The sequence below is a fragment of the Pantherophis guttatus genome, chromosome 6 (assembly GCF_059756535.1).
Source record: "Pantherophis guttatus breed Tessera chromosome 6, ASM5975653v1, whole genome shotgun sequence".
Taxonomy (NCBI): domain Eukaryota; kingdom Metazoa; phylum Chordata; class Lepidosauria; order Squamata; family Colubridae; genus Pantherophis; species Pantherophis guttatus.
In genome coordinates, this window is record NC_142068.1 from 1,455,782 (window position 1) to 1,481,592 (window position 25,811).

At 41.8% G+C, this 25,811-nt stretch overlaps 1 protein-coding gene across 1 annotated transcript in view; it reads right to left on the bottom strand.

Annotated features, from left to right (window-relative positions):
• CLDN16 (claudin 16) overlaps nucleotides 1-25,594 on the bottom strand; it is a 34,866-nt gene extending 9,272 nt beyond the window's left edge. The window contains exons 1-3 of the mRNA XM_087872179.1: nucleotides 25,164-25,594; nucleotides 23,826-23,968; nucleotides 3,317-3,354 (exon numbers count right to left, since the gene is read on the bottom strand). Coding sequence (XP_087728305.1) covers nucleotides 3,317-3,354; nucleotides 23,826-23,968; nucleotides 25,164-25,594 — 612 coding nt within the window. The remainder of the gene's footprint in view (nucleotides 1-3,316; nucleotides 3,355-23,825; nucleotides 23,969-25,163) is intronic.
• Between the last annotated feature and the right edge of the window lie 217 nt (nucleotides 25,595-25,811).

Consider the following 25,811-nt stretch of genomic DNA (forward strand, 5'->3'; position numbering starts at 1 on the left):
TTCTCCCCTTGATTAGTTTCCACCCATTGCTTCTTGTCCTGCCCTCAGGTGCTTTAGAGAATAGTTTGACTCCGTCTTCTTTGGGGCAGCCCCTCAAATATTGGAAGATGCAGTCATGTCTCCCCTGGTCCTTCTCTTCATTAAATGAGACCTACCCAGTTCCTGCAACTGTTCTTCATATGTTTGAGCCTCCAGCCTTCTCAATCATCTTGGTTGCTCTTCTCTGCACTCTTTCTAGAGTCTCCACATCTTTTTTACATCGTGGCAACCAAAACTGGATGGAGTATCCCAACTGTGGCCTTCCCAAGGCCTTATAAAGTGGTATTAACCCTTTTAACGTGGTCTTGATTCTCTCCCTCTGTTGATGCAGCCCAGAACTGTGTTGGCTTTTTTGGCGGCTGCTGCACACAGCTGGCTCAGATTTAAGTGGTCGTCCACCAGGACTCCAAGGTGCCTCTCACAGTTACCACAAGTGAGCCAGGTACCACATATATGGTACCTGTGCATTTTGTTTTTCTTGCCTAAATGTAGAACCTTCCTTTTTTCACCCTTGAATTTCATTTTGTTAGATAGCGCCAATGTTCAAGTCTGTCCAGATCCTTCTGTATCTTGAGCCTTTATCTTCTGGAGTGTTGGCTATTCCTGCCAGCTTGGTGTCATCTGCAAATTTGATGAGTTCCCCATCTATTCCCTCGTCCAAGTCACAGATGAAGATGTTGAAGAGCCCTGGGCCTAAAACAGAGTCCTGGGGTTCCCCACTGCATAACTTCCCTCCATGGAGATGAGGTTCCATTGAGGATGAATAATAATAATTGGAGAGACAATCCTAGCGATGTAAACATTGAGTTTGATGGGATGGCAGTGGAAACCATGACAATAATAATAACAATAACATCCTGTTGATATCCATGGGACTTTATTTTATTTATTTATTTTATTTTATTTATATGCCACCTTATCTCCGTAGGACTCAGGGTGGCTCACAACAATAAAATATCTGAATAAAAGCATGTTAAAATACATGTTAACCCCCCCAGTCCAGGCTGAACAACCATGTCTTTAAGTCGTGGCGGAAGGTGCAGAGGTCAGGGGCCAACCGGAGCCCCTGGGAGAGTTGATTCCAAAGGGTGGGAGCACCCACAGAGAAAGCTCTACTTCTGGGGGCCGCCAGCCGACATTATCTAGCCGACGGCACCCTGAGTGACAACGCACTGGGCGATGAGGAGCTGTTGCTGGTTGCAGATGGTCCGACAGATATCCTGGGCCTAAGCCATGTAGGGCTTTATAAGTCATCACCAGCACCTTGAATCTCACCCGGAGGGTAACTGGCAACCAATGCAAGTTGCGCAGGAGACGTGTAACATGGGCGTATCGGGACCCTCCCATCACGACCCGCATGGCTGCATTCTGTACCAGCTGAAGCCTCCAGATGGTCCTCAAGGGCAGCCCTAGGCAGAGAGCGTTGCAGTAGTCAATACGGGAGGTGACTAGCGCATGAGTAACTGTGCGTAGGGCATCCCGGTCCAAATAAGGGCGCAACTGGCACACCAGGCAGACCTGGGCAAACGCCCCCGTGGTCACGGCCGTTATATGATCTTCTAAACTCAACTGTGAATCCAGGAGGATACCCAAATTGCGTGCCCTGTCTACCGGGGGTAACACCTCATCCCCTATAGATAAAGATGGAACCTCTAGATCGGACCGGGATGCCGGTACCCACAGCCACTCGGTCTTGGCAGGGTTGAGCCGAAGCCTGTTCCTCCCCATCCAGATCCGTACCACCTCCAGGCACCGGGACATCACGTCGAGGGCATCACTGGGCTGGTTCGGGGTGGATATAAAAAGCTGGGTATCATCAGCGTACTGATGATACCTCACCCCGAAACCACGGATGATCTCTTCCAGCGGCTTCATATAAATGTTGAACAGAAGAGGCGAGAGGACCGACCCCTGGGGCACCCCACAAGTGAGGGGCTTGGTGGGATAATGCAAAGCCGGATCTAAACAAATAGATTTTTCTATTTTTTTTATAGAAAATTCTATATTTTCTGGGATGGTCCCTGTGGCTTTGACACCTGCATGGTAGGCTGAAATTCAACGGGTAACTTTTCTGTTTGTTGCCAAATTTCACCTTCCATGAAGGAAACACAATAATTCCAGTCCCAAAGCAGAGACAGAGAATTTCTGGAGATTAGCAACTTCAAGAAGTAGGGGAGGGACTTGGCTGGCTGGGGGATTCTGGGAGTTGAAGTTCACCCATCTTGAAGTTGCTAAACCTGAGAGACATTAGATCAATAAGAACATCCCCTTCCTTCCTTCCTTCCTTCTTTTCTTCCTTCCTTCCTTCCTTCCTTTCTTTCTTTTCCTTCCTTCCTTCCTCCCTCCTTTTTTCCTTCCTCCCTTGTTTCTTTTCCTTCCTTCCTTCCTTCCTTCCTTCCTTCCTTCCTTCCTTCTTTCTTTCTTTCTTTCTTTCTTTCTTTCTTTCTTTCTTTCTTTTGTTCCTTCCTTCCTCTTTCTTCAAGAGTTACTTCAAGGTAACTCTGGGTGGCTTACCATTATATAATATATAAACTAAAAACATAAATAAAATAGTACAAAATCCCAAAACTGCATCCCAATTTAAAAAATCGCTAGGACTTCACGGAATAAAACAAGCTGCCTCTCGACCAATGGCCTCAGCTCTATATTTTCTGGGCTGGTCCCTATTCCTCCGACACCTGCATGGCAGGCTGAAATCCAACCGGTAATGTTTCCTTTTGCTGCTGCTTTTCCTTTCGCACCTGGGAGAGACTTCCAAGGACTAACTGGTCTTTTGCCAGCAAGAACATCCAAGAATCCAACCGTTGTGTGGGCTTACACACACACACACACACACACACAGAGAGAGAGAGAGAGAGAGAGAGAGAGAGAGAGAGAGAGAGGGAGAGAGAGAGAGAGAGAGAAATACACACCGGATGCCAGTGGGTCCTTACCTCCAGGGAGTCGTCGGTGTTGACCATCCAACAATCCGTCCAGGTGGCCGCGATGAGGAGCCCCACTGAGAGGAAGGCTGAGAAGCAGCCCAGATACTGGAGCAGAACCCTCATGTTCTCTGCCAGGGAGACCCTGGCCTGTCTCTAGGGCGAAACCTCCCTCCCTCTTCCTGCTGATGGACACTGACCAATGCCCCCACGGTCCCGTGCCTGGGAGGAAGAGGAGGAGGGCCCTGGCAGGGTGCGGAGCAGCCAGGAGGGGGTGGGGGCATGCACCCGGGCATGTGCCTGCATTAAAGTCCTCCTTAATTGGCCAGGTTTTGCTCAGCCTCAGGTGGACTCACCTGCCGGATCCAGGAGTTTTCTGGAGAAGAGCTGGCCACTTCCAGAGAAAGTTTTGGTCACATGTGCAAAGGCAGGTCAACCGCAGACGATGCCTCCATGCCATTGGCAAAGCTCAGGCAGTGCCAACCTGAACAGAATTACAGAAGAGCTGAATAAAGCAGAAGAACAGAATAAAACGGAACAGAACAAAACAAAACAGAATACTGGAATAAAACGGAATAACAGAATAACAATAAAATAGAATAACCAAATAAAACAGAGTAACAATTAACAGGAAAAAAAAAACCCAGAATAACAGAATAATAACAGAATAACAACAGAATAAAGCAGAATAACAGAATAAAACAGAACAGAACAAAACAGAATAACAGAATAACAATAAAAAAGAATAACCAAATAAAACAGAATAACATTTAACAGAATAACAGAATAAGAATAACAGAACAGAACAGAAAAGAATAACTTTATTGTCACTTTGAATGTACATTAATCGGCATACATTAAAATGAAATGTCATTGCATTCAACTTTCAAAGGCTCACCGCCTCCAATATACACCATCTAAAATGATAAATAAATACAAAATTATGTATCACATATATTATATGAAACACAGAGAAACAAACAATAAAAATCGTAAAGTACTTTTTTCCCCCTGTCTGTTTTAGTTGATTTGAAACCCATTTCGGCAAAGTGGGGCAGAAGGGAAGCCGAACCCCAAAGCTAGGGGCCTGGGGGCAACACCGCTTCTCCAGGAGGGCCTGCATTCTGGGTTTTCTCCAACAGGTGGCGCCTGGCTCATTCCTCCTGCCCAGGAGGATGTTGAACTGGGGAATAACAGCTGGATGTGAAAGTTTGGAGAAGGAGCTGAACTCCACCTGGCCTTCCTGCCAGTTAGCAAACTTTTTGCAATTCCCTCTAAGGAATGATCTCCTTCGTTTCTTTATTAGGGACCCACATTTCTCCCCTTGACTGAGATTTAAAAAATAGATGATTATCTGTGGTTCGATGGGAGACCAGAGGGAGACCTCAGGGTTACAGGCTAGACAGGGAAGGGACGGGGGAATCCTTAAAAGAAAGCAAAGGTATTCCACTTTTAATACAGCAAATACTCTACAGAGAGGCATCTATAATATCTCTTGGAGCTGATTGTGATTCAGGGACATTGTAAACCTTTTTTAGAATAGAATAGAATAGAATAGGATAGGATAGGATAGGATAGGATAGAATAGAATAGAATAGAATAGAATAGAATAGAATAGAATAGAATAGAATAGAATAGAATAGAATAGAATTTTTTATTGACCAAGTGTGATTGGACACACAAGGAATTTGTCTTGCAGATGACACTGAACGGAAACAATAATAAGGATATAATAAATAATGCTAAGATATGATATACTGGTATACTAGATTCTGTAACCATTAGGTTCTTGTAATACACATATGCCTTTGTATTTGTATCACATATATTATGCCTTTATATTTGTATCTCCTGTAACAAACATATTCTGTTATTAGGCCTGTAATGTATCTGGTATTTGTCAAACATATGTCCCTGCCATTTGACCTGAACCCATATCAATCTTCTCCCTGTTTCTTTCTTGTGCCATCTAAGAGCATGGTACGTATCTCCAAGGGATAATTTACACCTCAGTCCTAATTTATGTTGATCTGGATAGACTCCTACTTTCCAGGGCCAGGGGGCCTAAGAGGCCAATTGAGTAAACAAAGAAATGCTCAAGATGACTAATTGGGAAGTTTCTATTTGTTGCAATATTTTCAGGATCAGACTCAATAAAATCAACAAGAGTTAAAGATTTAACTATATATTCTTTTATTTACATTAGGCATTCTATATTCACTGAATATTCACAGATAGAAGCAAGGGAAATGGTGTAGGTAGCTCCTTATATATACAATGGGTGGAGCTATATGTGGGAGTGGTGAATTATGGATACATTAAGAAGTGAAGAATAAGTTAACCCCTGATACCCTGTCTGTACACTATTTACACATTGGAGAATAAGGCATTTACATCTGACAAATCCCCCTCTAAATGCCGATTCGTTATACAACACCAGTTACATTCAGATTCAGGACAATACAAAACATACAACTTAGAGGTTAAGTATTTATGCTGTTTAGAAGGTAAAGGCTTCGTTAATATATCAGCTAATTGTTCTGAAGTGTCGCAATGCACTGCTTTAATAAATCCATCCTGAGATAATTGTCTTACATGTTTAAATTTTATATCTATATGTCTGGACCTTTGTCCAATGGCATCAGATCTAGATATTTCAATGGCTGCTTTATTGTCTTCATGCATAACAAAAGGCAGAGCAGGTTTTTTCCAGACATCTGAAATTAAATCATTAAACCATACAAGATTATTTGCGGCCTTGGATAAACAAACATATTCCGCTTCTGTTGTTGAAGTAGCCACTAGTTTTTGTTTACCAGTGTACCAGTAAACTGGACAGTCATTTAAGAGAAATACATAACCAGATGTGCTTTTTCTGCATGAGGTGTCTCCAGCCCAATCTGCATCTGCATAACACGTAAGCTTTGGTTCTTTAATATCATTAGGTTCTAACATTAAACAAAAGTCTAGTGTGCCTTTTAAATATCTTAAAATTCTTTTAACAGCTTCCCAGTGGTACATCGTTGGTTTGCTGACATGCCTGGATAATAAATTGAGTGGTAAAGCGATGTCCGGTCTAGTCCAATTAGATATGTAAAGGAGTGAACCTATGATTGATCTATAGAATGTATTGTCCTTGAACTCGGGAGAAGATTCATCAGAATTCCTTAGAAAGTCAGTTTGCATAGGGGTATCACAAGGTTTGGCATTGTTTAAGTTGCATTTATTTAAAAGATCTATGATCTTATCTCTCTGGGTAAGTTTGAATCCCCTTTTTGTTTTATTAATTTGGACACCAAGGTATTTGTTTACCTTGCCTAAAGATTTCAATGAGAAGTGTTCATTTAGTTTAGTTACAAAAGTTTCTCTTCTTTCTTTATGTTTTCCTATGTATAAAATGTCATCCACATAAATCAATACAAATTCAATATAATCATCACCCCTCTTGATAAAGAAACAATTATCAGCAGTGGTAGCGTTGAAGTCCATGGTCTTAAGTACTTTTACTAAACAATCATACCACCGTTTACCAGATTGTTTTAGCCCGTATAAACTCTTGTTTAACAACCAAGTCTCATTTCTGTTTGTGTATGGACTATGAGGTGCTCTCACGTATATTTCTTTATCTAATTTTGCGTGTAGGTACGCAGTCTGTATGTCATATTGGAATACATCTAGATTGAGTGCTGAAGCTACCACTAGAGCTGTTTTGACACTCTCTGTTCTTACAGTGGGGGAATACGTGTCAGTATAGTCCTCTGGATATTTCTGTGCATAACCCTGTGCAACTAATCTAGCTTTGTATAGAGTATTTCCTCCTTCTAAATTCTTAATTTTATATATCCATCTGGTACCAATAATTGTCTTATCTTTAGGTGCAGATGTAGGTGTAAATACATTTAGTCCTTGTAAACTTTCCATCTCTTTCTTCATTGCTAATTCCCATTTTTCTTTTTCTTCGTGAGGAAGTTTTAACACTTCCTCGTATGTATTGGGTGTTGTTAGTTCACCATTCATGTGCATTACATAATCCTTGTATTTATTTGGCATTTGATTTCTGGTGTTTCTAATGATTTTCTTGGGTTTACTATCGTTATCATGCAAATATCTTGCTTCCTTTTTTGTTAGTGTATCTGTCTTTATTTTGAGTTGACTATTTGTCCAAGTTTTGGTTTTGTTTTTATATTTGTTGATATTTTGTTTTTCTATAGTCCCTTTCTCATGAGATTTTGTATCTTCATGTTTATTTGGGAATATCTCATTAAGATGTAATTTAGACCAGTTAGCTTGTTCATGGAACACAGCTGTTCTGGAGACTATAAATTTGTTGTTACTATCAATGAATCTGTATCCTTTAGTGCCGGTCTCATATCCCATAAATCTGAGTCTCCTGGACACATTTTCTCCCTTTCTTCTTAATTGTTTAGATATGTGTACGTCTGCTGTGACTCCAAATATATGCATGTGTGCTAATTTTGGTTTTCTATTATACATCACTTCATATGGTGTCTTATTTATAATGCTGGACCATGTTCTATTTTGTGTGTAATTTGAATAATGTAAGGCTTCTGACCAGAATTGTTTGCTTAAGCCAGCATCTTCCAATGTGCATCTAATCATGGTTTGTAATGTGGAATTTTTTCTCTCTGCAATCCCGTTTTGGAACGGAGAAAATGGACTAGATGTGTAATGTAACATTCCTTTGTCTTTTAACCATTGTGAGAATTCTTTAGACATGAATTCGCACCCTCTGTCTGTCATAATTTGTTTTATTTTGATGTTGTGTTGTGTTTCTATGCGTTTGTAAAATTCTTTAAATTTTTGAAATGTTTCATCTTTGTGTTTAAGTGTGTAAACAAATCCATAGCGGCTATAATCGTCCACTATTGTTAGGAAGTAACGTTTCCTATAAGTGATTGATGGAGTTAATGGACCAACTAAGTCCATGTGTACTAAATCAAAAATTTTGTTAGTTGATCTGGTAGATTTTCTTGGCCTGGGGCTAGTTTTTAGTTTTGTAGATTTACATACTGAGCATTCCAGATAATTTTCACAATTCTTTATTTTAACACCTTCTGCGTGTTCAGTCATTTTTTGCACTACAGGAAAACTGGCATGTCCTAACTTCCTATGCAATATGTGAGCACACTCATCATGAATTGGTTTACCTATCTTTGGCTTCTTATCGTTGTGTGCATCTGTGTGATCATGAGATATTTTACATTCATCATTGTCACTGTTGCTAACATTCTCATCATCTATTTCAATACAATCTTCCATATTTGAATCAATGTTATGTAACCATTTTTCTTTTGTTATTAGGTAAGGTAGTCCTCCTTTAGTCACCACAGTGCCTACATTTATTTTATTCTTTTCCAAAGTTGCCTTTCCTTTTGAAAAGACAATGTTAATGTCAGAATCTCTGCTTAGTTTTATGGCACTTAATATGTTATGAGGTATTTCAGGTATTAGTAATACCCCCTCTATTTTTCCTAAACCAGGCAAGTTTACATTTCCTCTACCTAATACTTGAACCTTTTCTTGGTTAGCAACCTTAATTACAAATTTATCTTCTGCAAATGAAGACAATATACTTTTGTTATTAGTGGTGTGATTAGTTGCTCCAGAATCAATAAGCCAATTATTGTTCTCACTTTGTTGTGTGTTAGTGTTGTCTTGTTTATTTAATCCATTCAGTGAACCAGACTTTCTATCCTTTGAATTGTCTCTGCCCCCTCTATTCTCTCTGTGATTTGGTGGGCTCCTATATCTATGCCTTTCTATGGAAGGTTGTCTATAATCGTATTTGTTTCTGTATTCTGATCTATATCTTTCTTTTAAGAATTTTGGGCAATCTCTTCTATTGTGTTCCCTGGATCCACAATTATGACATTTAAATGTTCCACTATATTTTTCTTGGAAAGCTACTTTCCTATATGGTTTATGTTCTGTGTGATTGTTAGAACGATTCCTTCTAGAATTATCTTCTGTTATCAATTTGTTAGATAGACTTTCTATGGATAAATACCCTAGATTGATTGTGTCTAAATGTGACATAAAATTGTCCCATGATGGGTCAAGTGAGTTGATAATGACACTTTTCATCGTTTGGTCTGAAATCACTTCCCCCCTCAAATGCAGTTCAGCTCTTATTTTGTTCAAAGATATTAAATGTTCACTTATGGAAACCCCTGGTTTTATCCTAGATGAAAAGAAGTCTTTAGATATCCTTGTGGTGGTGGCTACATTGTCACTGTGAAACAAATTAAACATGCATTGAATAATTTCTGAAACAGTCAAATTTGGCTTAATGCTGTGATACATTGCAGGAGACACACTAGATATTATTAAGAAAAAAGCTCTATGGTGTAAGCAATCTATTTTTAGTGTCCAAGGTCTTTTTGGGGGACTAGTGATAAAAAACAGTAAGTTTTCCTTCATAAAGACAACCTGGAGCTGTTGATACCATTCTTGTAAATTAATGCCATCAACCCTTAGTTTTGGGAAGTCACTGGGTAAATTTCCGACATTATTGGGTCCATTACTTACAACCTGAGGTAGTCCGTGGTCTCGTAAATGCAGAAAATTGCAAAACGGTGTGGGGATGCTCGCTACGAGTCTGCATGATCTTCTCTCCTGTTCATGTCTTCCCGGATCGTCAGCGTAGTTTCGCGCATGCGCGTTGTCCATTTCTTCTTCGGCGTCGTCGTGGAAGGTTCTCCTCATTGCGGCCCGCTCGCTCTGCTCTTCTTCAGATGAGTCGGTCTCTGGTTCGACTTTGGGGGTTCTGGCGACGGTGGCTGTTCTTCCTCTTCTATTGAAAGCGTTGGTGCTTGCTTCGGTCTGTGGCGTAGGGCGGTATCGGCAGGGCTCTCTGGGTTCCGGCGTCAGCGTTCTAGTAGTCAGGATGGGAGCGGGCAGTTCTTGAGGCATTGGCTTGCTCTTTCGCTTTTTTAGTGTCTTTTTAGTAATTTTCAGTTTTGGCCCAAATGCAGCAAAGAGCGTTTTCATCGCTGATTTTATTTGGTGTTTTGTTGGATCTTCCTCGCTTTCTGGTTCTGATTCTTCTGAGGTGTTTGAATCTTCCTTTTCGTTTTCGTTGTCCGATAATATTTTTCGCGCCAGAAGTTTTGAATTGAGATTGCTGATTGGCTCTTCTTCGTTCATCTTGGAGGCCGGTTGAAACCAAGATGGCCGCCATTCAAATTTTTGCGCGGGATCATCGTTTTTCTTCTTTGTAATGATTTTCTCCGCAGTCATATTACTCACTATTTTTGGATCTTTGGGTTTTTCATTGGTGATGTTTTTCTCTCTCGCTGCTCCGCTGTTCTTTAGCATATCTTGGAGGTTCGCGATGAGGCTTTCATCATTCTTCTGGCTTTTTAATAGTTTTAATATCTCTGACCTGAGTTCGTTATTTTCTATTTCGATTTCCTCCTGGTCATCAATTATTTCTTCGTCTTCAGTGGTGTATTCTTCGGATTCTCTCGAAATTGCATTCGTGGATTCGTTGATTATTTCTTGTTCCGTTTCCATTTCTTTGCTGTAGGCCCTGGTGTTGGGCCTATCTTTCTTAGACATTTTAAAGCTTTTTATTGAGTCAATTAACCATCCTCTGCTACCAGTTTGTTGCAATATTTTCAGGATCAGACTCAATAAAATCAACAAGAGTTAAAGATTTAACTATATATTCTTTTATTTACATTAGGCATTCTATATTCACTGAATATTCACAGATAGAAGCAAGGGAAATGGTGTAGGTAGCTCCTTATATATACAATGGGTGGAGCTATATGTGGGAGTGGTGAATTATGGATACATTAAGAAGTGAAGAATAAGTTAACCCCTGATACCCTGTCTGTACACTATTTACACATTGGAGAATAAGGCATTTACATCTGACACTATTCCCCCTTGCAGGGCAACAAGGAATGCACGGGCCTGGATTGGGAGGCCAGAGCTGGGTACTAAGCTGACGTCTCTGAGGGTATAAAAGGACGCCATACCTTCCCCAAGATGTGGCTATCTCCTCACATGCATTGTATCTGTATGTTCTGGATATAGTCCCACCCAGTATTTTGTTTTTGGCCATAAATAAAATCTGTTTTTTTTGCAAGCCTCGTCTTGAGTCTCTCTCTTTGGCATTCTGGTGACTCAAGTGTATTTTGGGACCTTACAACACTAAACTGGCAGGAACAGCCAACAGCCCAGAAGACAAGCTCAGGATCCAAAAAGATCTCGACAGACTTGAACAATGGGCCCCATCCAACAACACGAAATTGAATGTGGAGAAAAGCAAAGCTTTGCATTTAGACAGGAAAAACCGAAAGGGACGAGTACAGATTAGGTGAAACCTGGCTCCAAAACAGGAACTGGGAGAGGGACCTTGGAGTCCTCGTGGACGATCCCTTAAACGTGAGCCAGCCGTGTGCAGCAGCAGCCAAAAAAGTTGATACGATCTTGGATTGCATCAACAGAGAGATAGAATCAAAATCACATGAAGTGTTAGTACCGCTTTATAAAACCCTAGAAAGGCCACACACCTGGAATACTGCAACCAATTTTGGTCACCAAACTACAAAAAAGATGTTGAGACTTTGGAAAAATTTCAGTGAAGAGCAACTAAAATGATCAAAGGCCTGGAGACTGAAATATATGAACAACAGCTGCAGGTTTTGGGTTTGGTTAGTCTGGAAAAAAAGAATTAGGGGGGACTTGATAGCAGTCTTCCAATATTTCAGGGGCTGCCACAAAGAGGAGGGGGGTCAAGCTATTCTCCAAAGCACCAAAGAAGGCAGGACAAGAAGCAACGGATGGAAACTAATCCAGGAGAGAAGCAATTTAGAACTAAGGAGAAACTTCCTAACAGGACAATTAACCAGTGGAGCAACTTGCCACAAGAAGTTGTGGGTGCTCCATCACTGGAGGTTTTTAAGAAGAGAATAGACAGTCACTTATCTGTAATGGTAAAGGTTCTCCTGCTTGAGCTAGAAGACCTCCAAGGCCCCTTCCAGCTCCTATTCTATTCTATTTTTACTTGTCTTTCCTCTCTGAACTATTTATTATTATTTATATTTATTAAGAATTTTACATAAAGTAAAAGTCACATTAAAGAAGAAAGAAGAGAAAGAGAAACAGAAAGGAAGAGAAAAGAAAAAAGAAGACAAAAAGAGGAAGGAAGAAAAAGAAAGAGAGAGAGAAAGAAAAAAGAAAGAAAGAAAGAAAGAAAGAAAAAGAAAGAAAGAAAAAGGAAGAGAGAGAGAAAGAGAGGGAGAGAGAAAAAGGAAGGGAGGGAGAGAGGGAGGATAGAGAGAGAGATAGAGTGAGAGAGATTACACATGGTGACTTACATTATACTTACTCCTTGGGCTCTTCCCATTTGGATGACTGCAATGCCCTCTCCATGGGTCTGCCCTTGAAGATTCTAGAAGATCTCTCAGAAGCTGCCATTGGTCCAGAATTTTTGGGCTCTTCTAGTTGACTCATATCACACCTCTCTTGGGCTCCCAGGATCCTTCCAGGTGCCATTCAAAGCCCTACCCACCAGCACAGGACAACCAAGGTTATCTGCAGGAGCTTCCCTCCTTGAAGGCATCTGCCCGTCCTTCCACGCTCCAGGTGCCTTCCCTAAAATCTTGCCACCCAGTGGGACCTCAGAAGTGTGCCTTTTTGTCTCTGCCCCTCCCTTATGGCCAAAGGAGCTTTTTCCAAAAGGCAGCTGGACTTCCTTGCTTTCTTTTTGCTTTGAAAACATTTTGCTTCTCATCGGAGAAGCTTTCTTCAGTTCTAACTGTTCTAACTTCAGCTAGAATGGAAGAAGCTTCTCGGATGAGTAGCGAAACCTTTTCAAACAAACAAACAAAAAAAACCACAAGAAAATTCAGTTACCTTTTGGAAAAAGCACCTTTGGGACAACCATGACCTGGATGACTGAGGATCTCAATAGACCAGTGTTTCTCAACCTTGGAAGCTTGAAGATGGGTGGACTTCAACTCCCAGAATCCCCCAGCCAGCGCTGCTGGTTGGGGGATTCTGGGAGTTGAAGTCCACCCATCTTCAAGCTACCAAGGTTGAGAAACACTGCTATAGCCTCTCCCTTATGTTCCTCCCTCCCAGCAGATATCCAACACAAACACACACACACACACACACACGCTGGAGTACACAACATATCTTGGTGTGGTTGTTGAGGCATCCTAAGGGAATGATGGAAAAAGCAAATTCGGGGTTGTTTTTTTACAGATTTATGGCGTTCTAGAAACTTTAAAAGTTTTTTTTTTCTTCTTCTGCTTCTCGCGAGCTGCCCAGAATGGTGTTTTTAAGAGGGGCAGCAGAAATCTTTTAAATAAATAAATAAAGGCGTTCATATGCACCGAACAACATTGTCGGTTGGGTGTTTCTCTCTGTGTGTGTTTGTGTGTTTTTGAAGATGTTTGGGAAAGGATTGTCTGAACTTGCCTTTTGTTTCTCAGCCTTAAATCCCCCGCGGATCGTTCACAAAAAAAAAACCCGCGGTGGCTGAATTGCAGTTTTGACTCACAATTACTGTTGTGTTGTTCTCTCTCTCTCTCTCTCTCTCTCTCTCTCTCTCTCTCTCTCTCTCTCTCTCTCTTCTGCCCATCAAAACACTCAGCTTCGGCCACCCACATGCTGGAAAGTGTTGGGATTTGGAGCATACACATATACACCTGCAACCAATGATGTTTGTCTCTTTCCCTCTTTGAACAAGTTCAGACAAAGTTTCTGGAGAACGACTGTTGGGTTCTCTCCTTCGGTGTCTCTTCCAGACAAGGTTGTTTTGATGGTGCTGAATCATTTATCTAAAGATAGTAACGAGGGCGCTGGCTCTTGGGTGCGAGAAAAGCCTGCACTTAGTAGTAATCCAAGAGAAAACAGAAACCTAGTTAGAGAGGACAAATAACAGCTGTATTTTGCAGTTGTTTTCTGCAAGACGACTTAGCCAAAGAAAAGGTTTCAGAAATATATATATTTTTCCCCCATGCAACTCCCAAAATGCCTCAAAGCAAATTTAAATTTTGCAACCTGCCTCTCTTCCTTTTTTTTTTGGTTCCCAACAGACTCTCTTCTAACCCAGCATGTCTTACTTATCCTGGCTTATTCATAGCCAAGGTTAAACAATTGATGGGATTAGACTTTTCCTTTCTTCCTTTTTTGATACATTGGTCAGCACTCGTTATTTTAACCCCCTAATTTTATTTACAGGTAGTCCTCGACTTACGACAGCAATTGAGACCAACATTTTTGTTGCTAAGTGAGACCGTGGTTAAGTCAGTTTCACACCGTTTAACCGCTCTTCTTGCCACAGTTGTTAAGTGAATCTGGCTTCCCCACTGACTTGGGGAAGGTCACTGTCAGATGTAAATGCCTTATTCCCTAATGTGTAAATAATGTATATATGGGATATCAGGGGTTAACTTATTCTTTGTTTCCTAATGTATTCATAATTCACCACTCCTACTCTTGGCTCCACCCTTTGTATATATAAGGAGCCACCTTCGCCATTTTCCTCGCTTCTATCTGTGAATATTCAGTGAATATAGAATGCCTATTATAATTAAAGAGAAATATATTTGAATCTCTAACTCTAAATATTATTATTGAGTCTGATCCTAAAAATATTGCAACAAACTGGTAGCAGAGGATGGTTAATTGACTCAATAAATACCTAAAAATGTCTAAGAAAGATAGGCCCAACACCAGGGCCTACAGCAAAGAAATAGAAACTGAACAAGAAATAATCAACGAATCCACAAACGCGATTTCGAGAGAATCCGAAGAATATACCACTGAAGAAGAACTAATAAATGAAAATGATGGCCAGGAAGAAATCGAAATAGAAAACAACGAACTCAGGTCAGAGATACTAAAGATTTTAAAAAGCCAGAAGAATGATGAAAGCCTCATCGCGAACCTCCAAGAAATGCTGAAGAACAGCGGAGCAGCGAGAGAGAAAAACATCGCTAAAGAGAAACCCAAAGACCAAAAAACTGTGAGTGATGTGACTACAGAGAGAGTCGTTATGAAAAAGAAAAGATGTGATCCCGCGCGAAATTTTGAATGGCAGCCATCTTGGTTTCAACAAGCCTCCAAAGTGAGCGAAGCAGAGCCAATCAAAATGCTCAGTTCAAAATTTCTGGCGCCAAAAACGTTATCAGACAACGAAAGTGAAAAGGAGGATTCAAATTCCTCGGAAGAGCCAGAATCAGAAAATGAGAACGACTTAACGAAATCCCAAGTAAAGTCAGCAATGAAGACGCTTTTTGCCGCATTCGGGCCAAAATTAAAAATTTCCAAAGCGCCAACAAAGAAGCAAGCGAACAAGCCGATGCTTCAAGACCTGCACGCTCCCATCCTGACTTCAAGAACGACGACGCCCGAGCCCAGAGAGCCATGTCGATTCCGCCCTACACCGCAGACCGAAGCAAGTGCCAACGCACCCAAAAGAAAGAAAAGAACAGCCGCCGCCATCAGAACTCCTAAGACCGAGCCAGAGACCGACTCGTCTGAAGAGGAACGAAGCGAGCGAGCTGCAATGGAGAGAACCTTCCACGACGACGTCAAAGAAGAAATGAACAACGCGCATGTGCGAAACTACGTAGACGGTCCGGAAAGACTTGAACTGGCCAGAGAACCGCGCAGACTCGTTGCGAGCATTCCCATGCCGTTTTGCAATTTTCTACACTTACGAGACCACGGACTGCCTCAGGTTGTAAGTAATGGACAAAATAATGTGGGTAACTTACCCAATGACTTCCCAAAACTTAGAGTTGATGGCATTAATTTACAAGAATGGTATCAACAGCTTCAGGTTGTCTTTATGAAAGAAAATTTACTATTCTTTATCACTAGTCCCCCAAGAAGACCTTGGACTTTAAAAATAGATTGTTTACACCATAAGGCATTTTTCTTAATAATATCTAGCGTGTCTCCTGCAATGTATCATAGCATCAAACCAAACCTAACTGTCTCAGAAATAATTCAATGCATGTTTAATTTGTTTCACAGCGATAGTGTAGCAACCACCACAAGAATGTCTAAGGACTTCTTTTCTTCCAGAGTAAAACCAGGGGTTTCCATAAGTGAGCATTTAATATCTTTAAACAAAATAAGAGCTGAGCTGCATTTGAGGGGGGAAGTGATTTCAGATCAAACAATGAAAAGTGTTATTATCAACTCACTTGATTCATCATGGGATAGTTTTATGTCACACTTAGACACCATCAATCTAGGATATTTGTCAATAGAAAGTCTATCTAACAAATTGATAGCAGAAGACAATTCAAGGAAAAATCGTTATAGCAATCACACAGAACACAAACCTTTTAGGAAGGTAGCTTTTCAAGAAAAATATAATGAAAACTTTAAATGCCACAATTGTGGATCCAGAGAACACAATAGAAGAGATTGCCCCAAAATCTCAAAAGAAAGACATAGGTCAGAATATAGGAATAAATACAATTATAGACAGTCTTCCACAGACAGACATAAATATAGAAGCCCACCAAATTACAGAGAAAATAGAGGGGGCAGAGAAAATTCAAAAGAGAGAAAATCTGGTTCACTGAATGGACTAAATAAACAAGATAGCACCAAAACGCAACCAAATGAGAACAATAATTGGCTTATTGATTCTGGAGCAACTAATCACACCACTAATAACAAAAATATATTGTCTTCATTTACAGAAGATAAGTTTGTAATAAAAGTAGCTAACCAAGAAAAAGTTCAAGTACTAGGCAGAGGGAATGTGACCTTGCCTGGTCTAGGAAAAATAGAGGGGGTATTGTTAATACCAGAAATACCTCATAACATACTAAGTGTCATAAAATTAAGCAGAGATTCTGACATCAATATAGTTTGCTCAAAGGGAAAAGCAACTTTAGAGAAGAATAAAACTAATGTAGGCACTGTGATGATTAAAGGAGGCCTACCCTATCTGATAACAAAAGAAAGATGGTTACATAATATTGATTCAAATATGGAAGATTGCATTGAGGCAGATGATGAAAATATTAGTAACAGTGACAATGATGAATGCAAAATATCTCATGATCACACAGATACACACAATGAGAAAAAACCAAAAATAGGTAAACCAATACATGACGAGTGTGCTCATATCTTACATAGGAAGTTAGGACATGCAAGTTTTCCTGTAGTACAAAAAATGATTGAACACGCAGAAGGTGTCAAAATAAAAAATTGTGAAAATTATTTGGAATGCTCAGTATGTAAATCTACTAAATTAAAAACTAGTCCCAGGCCAAAAAAATCCACCAGATCTACTAACAAAATTTTTGACTTAGTACACATGGACTTAGTTGGTCCATTAACTCCATCAGTCACTTATAGAAAACGTTACTTCCTAACAATAGTAGACGATTATAGTCGCTATGGTTTTGTTTACACATTAAAACACAAGGATGAAACCTTTCAAAAATTTAAGGAATTTTATAAACGCATAGAAACACAACATAATATCAGAATAAAACAAATCATGACAGATAGGGGATGTGAATTCATGTCTAAGGAATTCTCCCAATGGCTAAAGGATAGAGGGATGTTACATTACACATCTAGTCCATTTTCTGCGTTCCAAAACGGGATTGCAGAGAGAAAAAATTCCACACTACAAACCATGATTAGATGCACATTAGAGGATGCTGGTTTAGGCAAACAATTTTGGTCAGAAGCCCTACATTATTCAAATTACACTCAAAATAGAACCTGGTCCAGTATTGTGAATAAGACACCATATGAGGTGATGTATAATAGGAAACCAAAATTAGCACACATGCACATATTTGGGGTCACTGCAGACGTACACATACCCAAACAATTGAGGAGAAAGGGAGAAAACGTATCCAGAAGATTAAGGTTTATGGGATATGAAACTGGCACCAAAGGGTACAGATTCATTGATAATAATAATAAATTTATAGTTTCTAGAACAGCTGTGTTCCATGAACAGGCCAACTGGTCTAAATTACATCTTAATGAAATATTTCCGAACAAATGCAAGGATGTCAAATCTAGTGAGGAAGGGACGATAAAAAATCAAAATATTAACAGGAGCAAAACCAAAACCAAAACATGGACAAATAGTAAACACAAAATAAAGACAGACACATTAACAAAAAAGGAAGCAAGATATTTGCATGACTACCATAGCAAACCAGAAAGAACTATTAGGAACAACAGAAATCAAATACCAAATAAATACAAAGATTACATAATGCATATGGATGGTGAACAAATAACACCTAATACATATGAGGAAGTATTAAAACTACCTCGTGAGGAAAAAGAAAAATGGGAACTAGCTATGAAAAAGGAGATGGAGAGCTTACAAGGATTAAATGTATTCACACCTGCGATTGCACCCAAAGATAAAACAATTATTGGTACCAGGTGGATTTATAAAATTAAGAATCTAGAAGGAGGCAATACCTTATACAAAGCTAGATTGGTTGCACAAGGTTATGCACAAAAATATCCGGAGGACTATACTGACACATACTCCCCCACAGTAAGAACAGAGAGTGTTAAAACAGCTCTAGTAGTAGCATCCACACTCAATCTTGATGTATTCCAATATGACATACAGACTGCGTACCTACACGCAAAACTAGATAAGGAGATATACGTAAGAGCACCTCACAGTCAATACACTAATAAAAATGAAATTTGGCTATTGAACAAGAGCTTATACGGATTAAAGCAATCTGGCAAAAGATGGTACGATTGCTTGGTAAAAGTACTTAAAACCATGGATTTCAAAACTACCACTGCTGATAACTGTTTCTTTGTCAAAAAGAGTGATGATCACGTTGAGTTTGTATTGATTTACGTAGATGATATTTTATATATAGGAAAACACAGAGAGAGAAGAGAGATCTTTGTAAACAAGTTAAATGAACATTTCTCGTTGAAATCTCTAGGTAAAATAAACAAATACCTTGGTGTACAAATTAACAAAACTAGAAAGGGTTTCAAACTTACTCAGAAAGATAAGATTATTGAACTTCTAAACAAAAGTAATTTAAACAATGCCAAACCCTGCGACACTCCTATGCAAACTGATTTCCTTAGAAATACTATTGAATCTTCCCCTGAATTCAAGGATAATACATTCTATAGATCAGTAATAGGTTCACTTCTTTATATATCTAATTGGACCAGACCAGATATTGCATTACCACTCAATTTATTATCAAGGCACGTTAGTAAACCAACAATGTATCACTGGGAAGCTGTCAAAAGAATTTTAAGATATCTGAAAAGTACATTGGACTTTTGTCTAGTATTAGAACCTAGTGATAACAAAGAACCAAGACTTACATGTTACGCAGATGCGGATTGGGCTGGAGATACATCATGCAGAAAAAGTACCTCTGGTTATATTTTTCTGTTAAATGACTGTCCAGTTTACTGGTACACTGGTAAACAAGAATTGGTAGCCACTTCAACCACAGAAGCGGAGTATGTCTGTTTATCTAAAGCTGCAAATAACCTTGTATGGTTTAATGATTTAATTTCAGATGTTTGGAAAAAACCTGCTTTGCCTTTTGTTATGCATGAAGATAATAAAGCGGCCATTGAAATATCTAGATCCGATGCCATTGGACAAAGATCCAGGCATATAGATATAAAATTTAAGCATGTGAGACAACTGTCCCAAGATGGATTTATCAAAGCAGTACATTGCGATACCTCTGAACAATTGGCTGACATATTGACGAAGCCTTTACCTTCTAAACAGCACAAATACTTAACTTCCAGATTGTATGTATTATATTGTCCTGAATCTGAATGTAATTGGTGTTGTATAGCGAACCGGCATTTAGAGGGGGATTTGTCAGATGTAAATGCCTTATTCCCTAATGTGTAAATAATGTATATATGGGATATCAGGGGTTAACTTATTCTTTGTTTCCTAATGTATTCATAATTCACCACTCCTACTCTTGGCTCCACCCTTTGTATATATAAGGAGCCACCTTCGCCATTTTCCTGGCTTCTATCTGTGAATATTCAGTGAATATAGAATGCCTACTATAATTAAAGAGAAATATATTTGAATCTCTAACTCTAAATATTATTATTGAGTCTGATCCTAAAAATATTGCAACAGTCACAAAAGGGGATCATGTGATCCTGGGACACACAGCAATGGTCATAACTATGAGCCAGCTGCCAAACAGCTGAATTTGGGTCACGTGACTGCAGGGATTCTGCAACGGTCGTAAATAAAAAACGGCCAGAAGTCACTTTTTACACTACCATTGTAACTCTGAATGGTCACTGACCGAATTATTGTAACTCAAGGATTACCTGTATTTATTTATTTATTTGAAGCGTTTATGCAGCCGCCCATCTTCTAAGTAACTCTGGGTGTTTCCCAATCCAAAGTTAAAACAACCTATAAAATCATATTAAAGCTATAAAATGAAACAGATTAAAACATTAAAGCATTAAAAACGACAAATTCCTGGCGCCAAGTCAACTTCTAAGGTGCAAAAATTAGCCAATCTTATCCCAGCCCTTGGAGGAAAATCCTGATCTTTTTAGGCCTGACGGAGGGCTGAAAGGTTTTCCATGAAGAACAGAAGGACAGAGTTGGTAGGGAGCGTTCAAAAACAAAGAAGGAAGGAAGGAAGGAAGGAAGGAAGGAAGGAAGGAAGGAAGGAAGGAAGGAAGGAAGGAAGGCGGGAGAAGGAGGGAGGGATGAGGAGGGAAGGAGGGAGGGAGGGAGAAAGGAGTGAGGGGGGAAGGAAGGAGGGAGGAAGGAAGGAAGGAAGGAAGGAGGGAGGGAGGGAGAAGGAGGGAGGGATGAGGAGGGAAGGAGGGAGGGAGGAAGAAGGAGGGAGGGGGGAAGGAAGGAGGGAGGGAGGAGGGAGGAAGGAAGGAGGGAGGGAGGGAGGGAGGAGGAGGGAGGAGGGAGGAAGGAAGGAAGGAGGGAGGAAGAAGGAGGAAGGGGGGAAGGAAGGAGGGAGGGAGGAGGGAGGAAGGAAGGAGGGAGGGAGGGAGGGAGGAGGAGGGAGGAGGGAGGAAGGAAGGAAGGAGGGAAGGAGGGAGGAAGGCGGGAGGAAGGAAGGAGGGAGGGAGGGAAGGAGGGAAGGAGGAAGGAAGGAAGGAAGGAGGGAGGGAGGGAGGGAGAAGGAGGGAGGGATGAGGAGGGAGGGAGGGAGGGAGAAAGGAGGGAGGGGGGAAGGAAGGAGGGAGGAAGGAGGGAGGAAGGAAGGAAGGAAGGAAGGAAGGAAGGAAGGAGGGAGAAGGAGGGAGGGATGAGGAGGGAAGGAGGGAGGGAGGGAGAAAGGAGGGAGGGGGGAAAGAAGGAGGGAGGGAGGAGGGAGGGAAGGAGGAAGGAAGGAAGGGGGGAGGGGGAGGGAAGGAGGGGATAGATAGATAGATAGATAGATAGATAGATAGATAGATAGATAGATAGATAGATAGATGAGAGAGAGAGAGAGAGATGGGGGGGATTATTAAAATCAACAAAGCATTAAAAACACCCACCTGGTAAATGTAAAAGTATAAAACAATGTAAAAGAACGAAAATGTAAAGAAAACCATCTTGATAAAAATTTTCTAAGCCGCCAGAAATCAGCAGTTACTGAGGAAGGGATGGGAAGGGAACATCTCCGACCAAGAGCCCACCTCTGGGGGTTCAGGCCCGGGGTCTGGGGCACAGCCAGGGCATCTCCCCAGAAGCCTCCCGCCCTGGCACCAGGTTCAGTTCTTTGCAGTCTCTTGGGCTGGGCCCCAATCAGGAAGGGTGGTTTTTGCCAAGCCTCCCATCTGGAGGAACATCTATGGCGAGGTCTCAACCGTTGTTTCCACTGTGAAACTCTCAGCATCCTAGACCAAGCTAAGTCCAAAAATGCTGCGGGATTCCTGAGCCTTCAGACAAATCGGCCATCAACAGACACATAGACATAAACCACATTTATGTCAAAAAGAGAAGACATCCTCTACGGCAGGCAACACCCAGATAAGCAGGGATTAACACCAGACAAAAATCAAGTGGAAAACAATACCTGGACCAGGGAACTACCAACTGAGACAAACCATCAAGCAGAAAATAATACTATGATGAAGGAACGACAAAAGAGAAAAGGACACTTTTCTCCCAACTGGCAGGGCAAGCTGTTTTATACAAACAGGAAGCAAAACCCACATTCACCAACACTGACGATGTTCCCTAGTTGGGTCATGAAAGGTCTGCAAGAAAACAACCAAGCTCAGAGAGCACCAAGAACCCCACAGTCCTTCTCCTCCTCCTTTCCACACACACCTTTCTTCTTTTACCACTGATAGTGTTATCTAGTTTGGGAATGAAATGTCTGCAAGAAAATCACCAAGCTCAGAGACCACCAAGGATACCACAGCCATTGTCTTCTTCTTCTTCTTCTTCTTCTTCTTCTTCTTCTTCTTCTTCTTCTTCTTCTTCTTCTTCTTCTTCTTCTTCTTCTTCTTCTTCTTCTTCTTCTTCTTCTTCTTCCTCCTCCTCCTCCTCCTCCTCCTCCTCTTCTTCTCCATTCCTCCTCCTCCTCCTCCTCCTCCTCCTCTTCTCCATTCCTCCTCCTCTTCCTCTTCTTCTACTACTACTTCTCCACCTTCTCCTCCTCCTCCTCTTCTTCTTCTCCATTTCTCCTCCTCCTCCTCCTCCACTCCTCCTTCTTCTCCTACTTCTCCACCTTCTTCTCCCTTTCCTTCTCTTTTTCTCCTCCCCATTTCTTCTTCTTCTTTTTCTTCCTCCTCCTCCTCCCCCTCTTCCTCCTTCTCCTCCTCCCCCTCCTCTCCACAAACAAACCCTTCTTCTTCTACCACTGATGCTGTTATCTACTTTGGCAAAGAAACGTCTGAAGAAAACCAGCCAGCTGAGAGAACAGCAAGGACTTAGTAAATAAAGCAGTCACTTCGTTGATTCTTGCATGTAGGATACAGAAGCGATTTTCTATTGTCTCCTTCCTGAATATTCCCTGGATAATTGTTTCCATTTCTGTGCGCTTAATAGTCCCAGGGTGTCACCCACCCAAATAATAGCCAGGCCTGTCACCGCTTAGCATTTTTGTCAGCCAGAATGGATGGATGCTGCTTCAAGGAATGGCCGGCCCAATATTTTTAGAGGAGAGATATACAGATATATCTTGATTTATGGCCATTTGTTTAGTGACCATTCGAAGTCACAATGGCACTGACAAAATGACTTAGGACCATTTTTCACACTTATGACCGTTGCAGCATCCCCATAGTAAGCAAAATTCGGACACTTGGCAACTGATTCATATTTATGACGGGGTCACATGATCTCCTTTTGCGACGACCTTCTGACGAGCAATGGGGAAGCCAGATTCACTTAACAGCGGTGTTACTAATTGAGTAACTGCAGTGGTTTGCTTAACAACTGTGGCAAGGAAGGTTGTTAAATGGGGCGAAGCTCACTCAACAACTGCCTCACTTAGCAAGATAAATTTTGAACTCAGTTGTGGTCATAAGTCAAGGACTGACCTATAGATCAGCCAGCGTCTTTCCTAAAAGAGAAGAAAGTTCCTAAAAATAATTAAGGTACCCCAAATGTTTCCTCTAAGGCCCCAGAGGAGCAAAGGAACAAGCAAAACTGCAAAAATAGAGCATGAAATACTCCTGTTATTCCAACTTTCTGTTTTTGTTTTTCCGTTTTCCTCAACACAACACACACACACACACACACACACAAAACACACCGTTTTCTCAATTTTTCTTAAGGGAGGGTGCAGAGCATCAATTATTTTGGCTTCAAGCTGGCTTAATGCTGCTTTTCTCCCAGACTGCATTGTTTGACATAAACAAGCTCCTGACTTTGAAGGCTGCGGTTTCCAGCAGATCCACAGGGTTTCTCTGCAGCCACCCAAACATGTGTTGCATGCGTGAGATCAGTGTTTTTGCAGGATCTCAGGGTGAGAGTCTCCGTGGTGGCCACCTGACTGTAATTTGTGGTCCGGCTATGATGGACAGAAAGTGCAGAGAGAATGAAAAACTGCACATCTTGTAAGCAAAGGGAATCAGAAGGAGCAAGCCACCTAGGAGAAGGGGGGGAGGAGAAGGGAGGAGGAGGAGGAGGAGGAGGAGGAGGAGGAGGAGGAGGAGGAGGAGGAGGAGGAGAAGAAGAAGAAGAAGAAGAAGAAGAAGAAGAAGAAGAAGAAGAAGAAGAAGAAGAAGAGGAGGAGGAGGAAGAAGATGGAGGAGGAGGAGGAGGAGGAGGAGGAGGAGGAGGAGGAGAAGAAGAAGAAGAAGAAGAAGAAGAAGAAGAAGAAGAGGAAGAGGAAGAGGAAGAGGAAGAAGATGGAGGAGGAGGAGGAGGAGGAGGAGGAGGAGGAGGAGAAGAAGAAGAAGAAGAAGAAGAAGAAGAAGAAGAAGAAGAAGAAGAAGAAGAAGAAGAAGAAGAAGATGGAGGAGGAGGAGGAGGAGGAGGAGGAGGAGGAGGAGGAGGAGGAGAAGAAGAAGAAGAAGAAGATGGAGGAGGAGGAGGAGGAGGAGGAGGAGGAGGAGAAGAAGAAGAAGAAGAAGAAGAAGAAGAAGAAGAAGAAGAAGAAGAAGAAGAAGAAGAAGAAGAAGAGCAAATCGTGGAGGAGGAGGAGGAGGAGGAGGAGGAGGAGGAGGAAAAGAGAAGAAGGTGGAGAAGGAGAAGGAGAAGAAGGAGAAATGATGGAGGAGGAGGAGGCGAAAAAAGAGGGAAAGGGAAAGGGGGAGGTTGGGGACGAGGAAAGGAAAAGAATAAGAAAGAGAAGGAAAAATGTAGGAGGAAAAAAGAGGAGAAGGAGAAGGAGTGGTGGGTAGGAGGAGGCAAAGGTGGCGAAATAGAAGACGTGGTAGAAAAAAAAAAGAGAAAGGGTGTCCCAAAGGTGCTTTTTCTGGAGGCAACTGGACTTTCTTGCTTTTTCTTCTTTGAAGATGTTTCACTTCTCCTCCAAGAAGCTTCTTCAGCTCTGACTGGATGGTGGGAGAATGGAAGGATTTCTCTTCCTTGCAGACAAAGCTGGTCCTTTGCATCCTCTGCGTCTTCTGCGCATGCCCCAAGATGGCGACGCCCGTCTAGATCGCGTCTAGAGATGGGCGGCTCGTGGACTGGCAGGGGTCTTCTGGGGCTGCCATGAACATCGGCAACCCCGTTTCCAGTTTGAGGACTTTCTCCCCAGCCTGATGAGGGCTTTTTCGCCCTCCGGAACCTCGTGGCTGGGGAGAAGTGAGCGGAAGACGGCGCGGGTGTAAGAACGCCGAGGCTGAACGCTGACAGCCCGGCTGCATTGGCTCCACCGTTTCTCTCCCTGTTTGACCGAGGCGGCGGCTGCTAGAGCGGTGGCGGCGGCGGCGGCGGTGGTGATGCCCAGCGAGCTCCCCCCTGACCCTGGATGCCCCTGGGGGTTTCTTTTGGATGTTCCGGGGGCGCTGGGGAACGCTGGGAGCTCGGGTGTGGCCAACGCCAAGGACGACGCTGTGGTAATGGCGGCTGCTGCGTGGCAACCAGGTCGAGGGCGGAGGTGGTGCTGGAGAGCTGGAGAGTTGTTGGCGTTGGAGGAGAGGAGAGGAACATCAAGCCTCGACACTGAAATGGGGGAGTTGAACCCCATTGTGCTCAGGGGTTGAAGGATACATGGCTGACATTAAGGGTTTGTGTGGAAAGACCTGGGGTTGGAGAGGCTGGTGGACGGCTCAAGTATTGGGTCGCTATGGATGGCCTCCCCCCCACTCCCTTTTTAGGCCCTGTTATCGGCCTATCGGCCAATGTGGACTTTCTTCCCCAGAGCTTGGGACCTGGCTCTGTCTTTCGTCCTGTCTCCTGGCTGT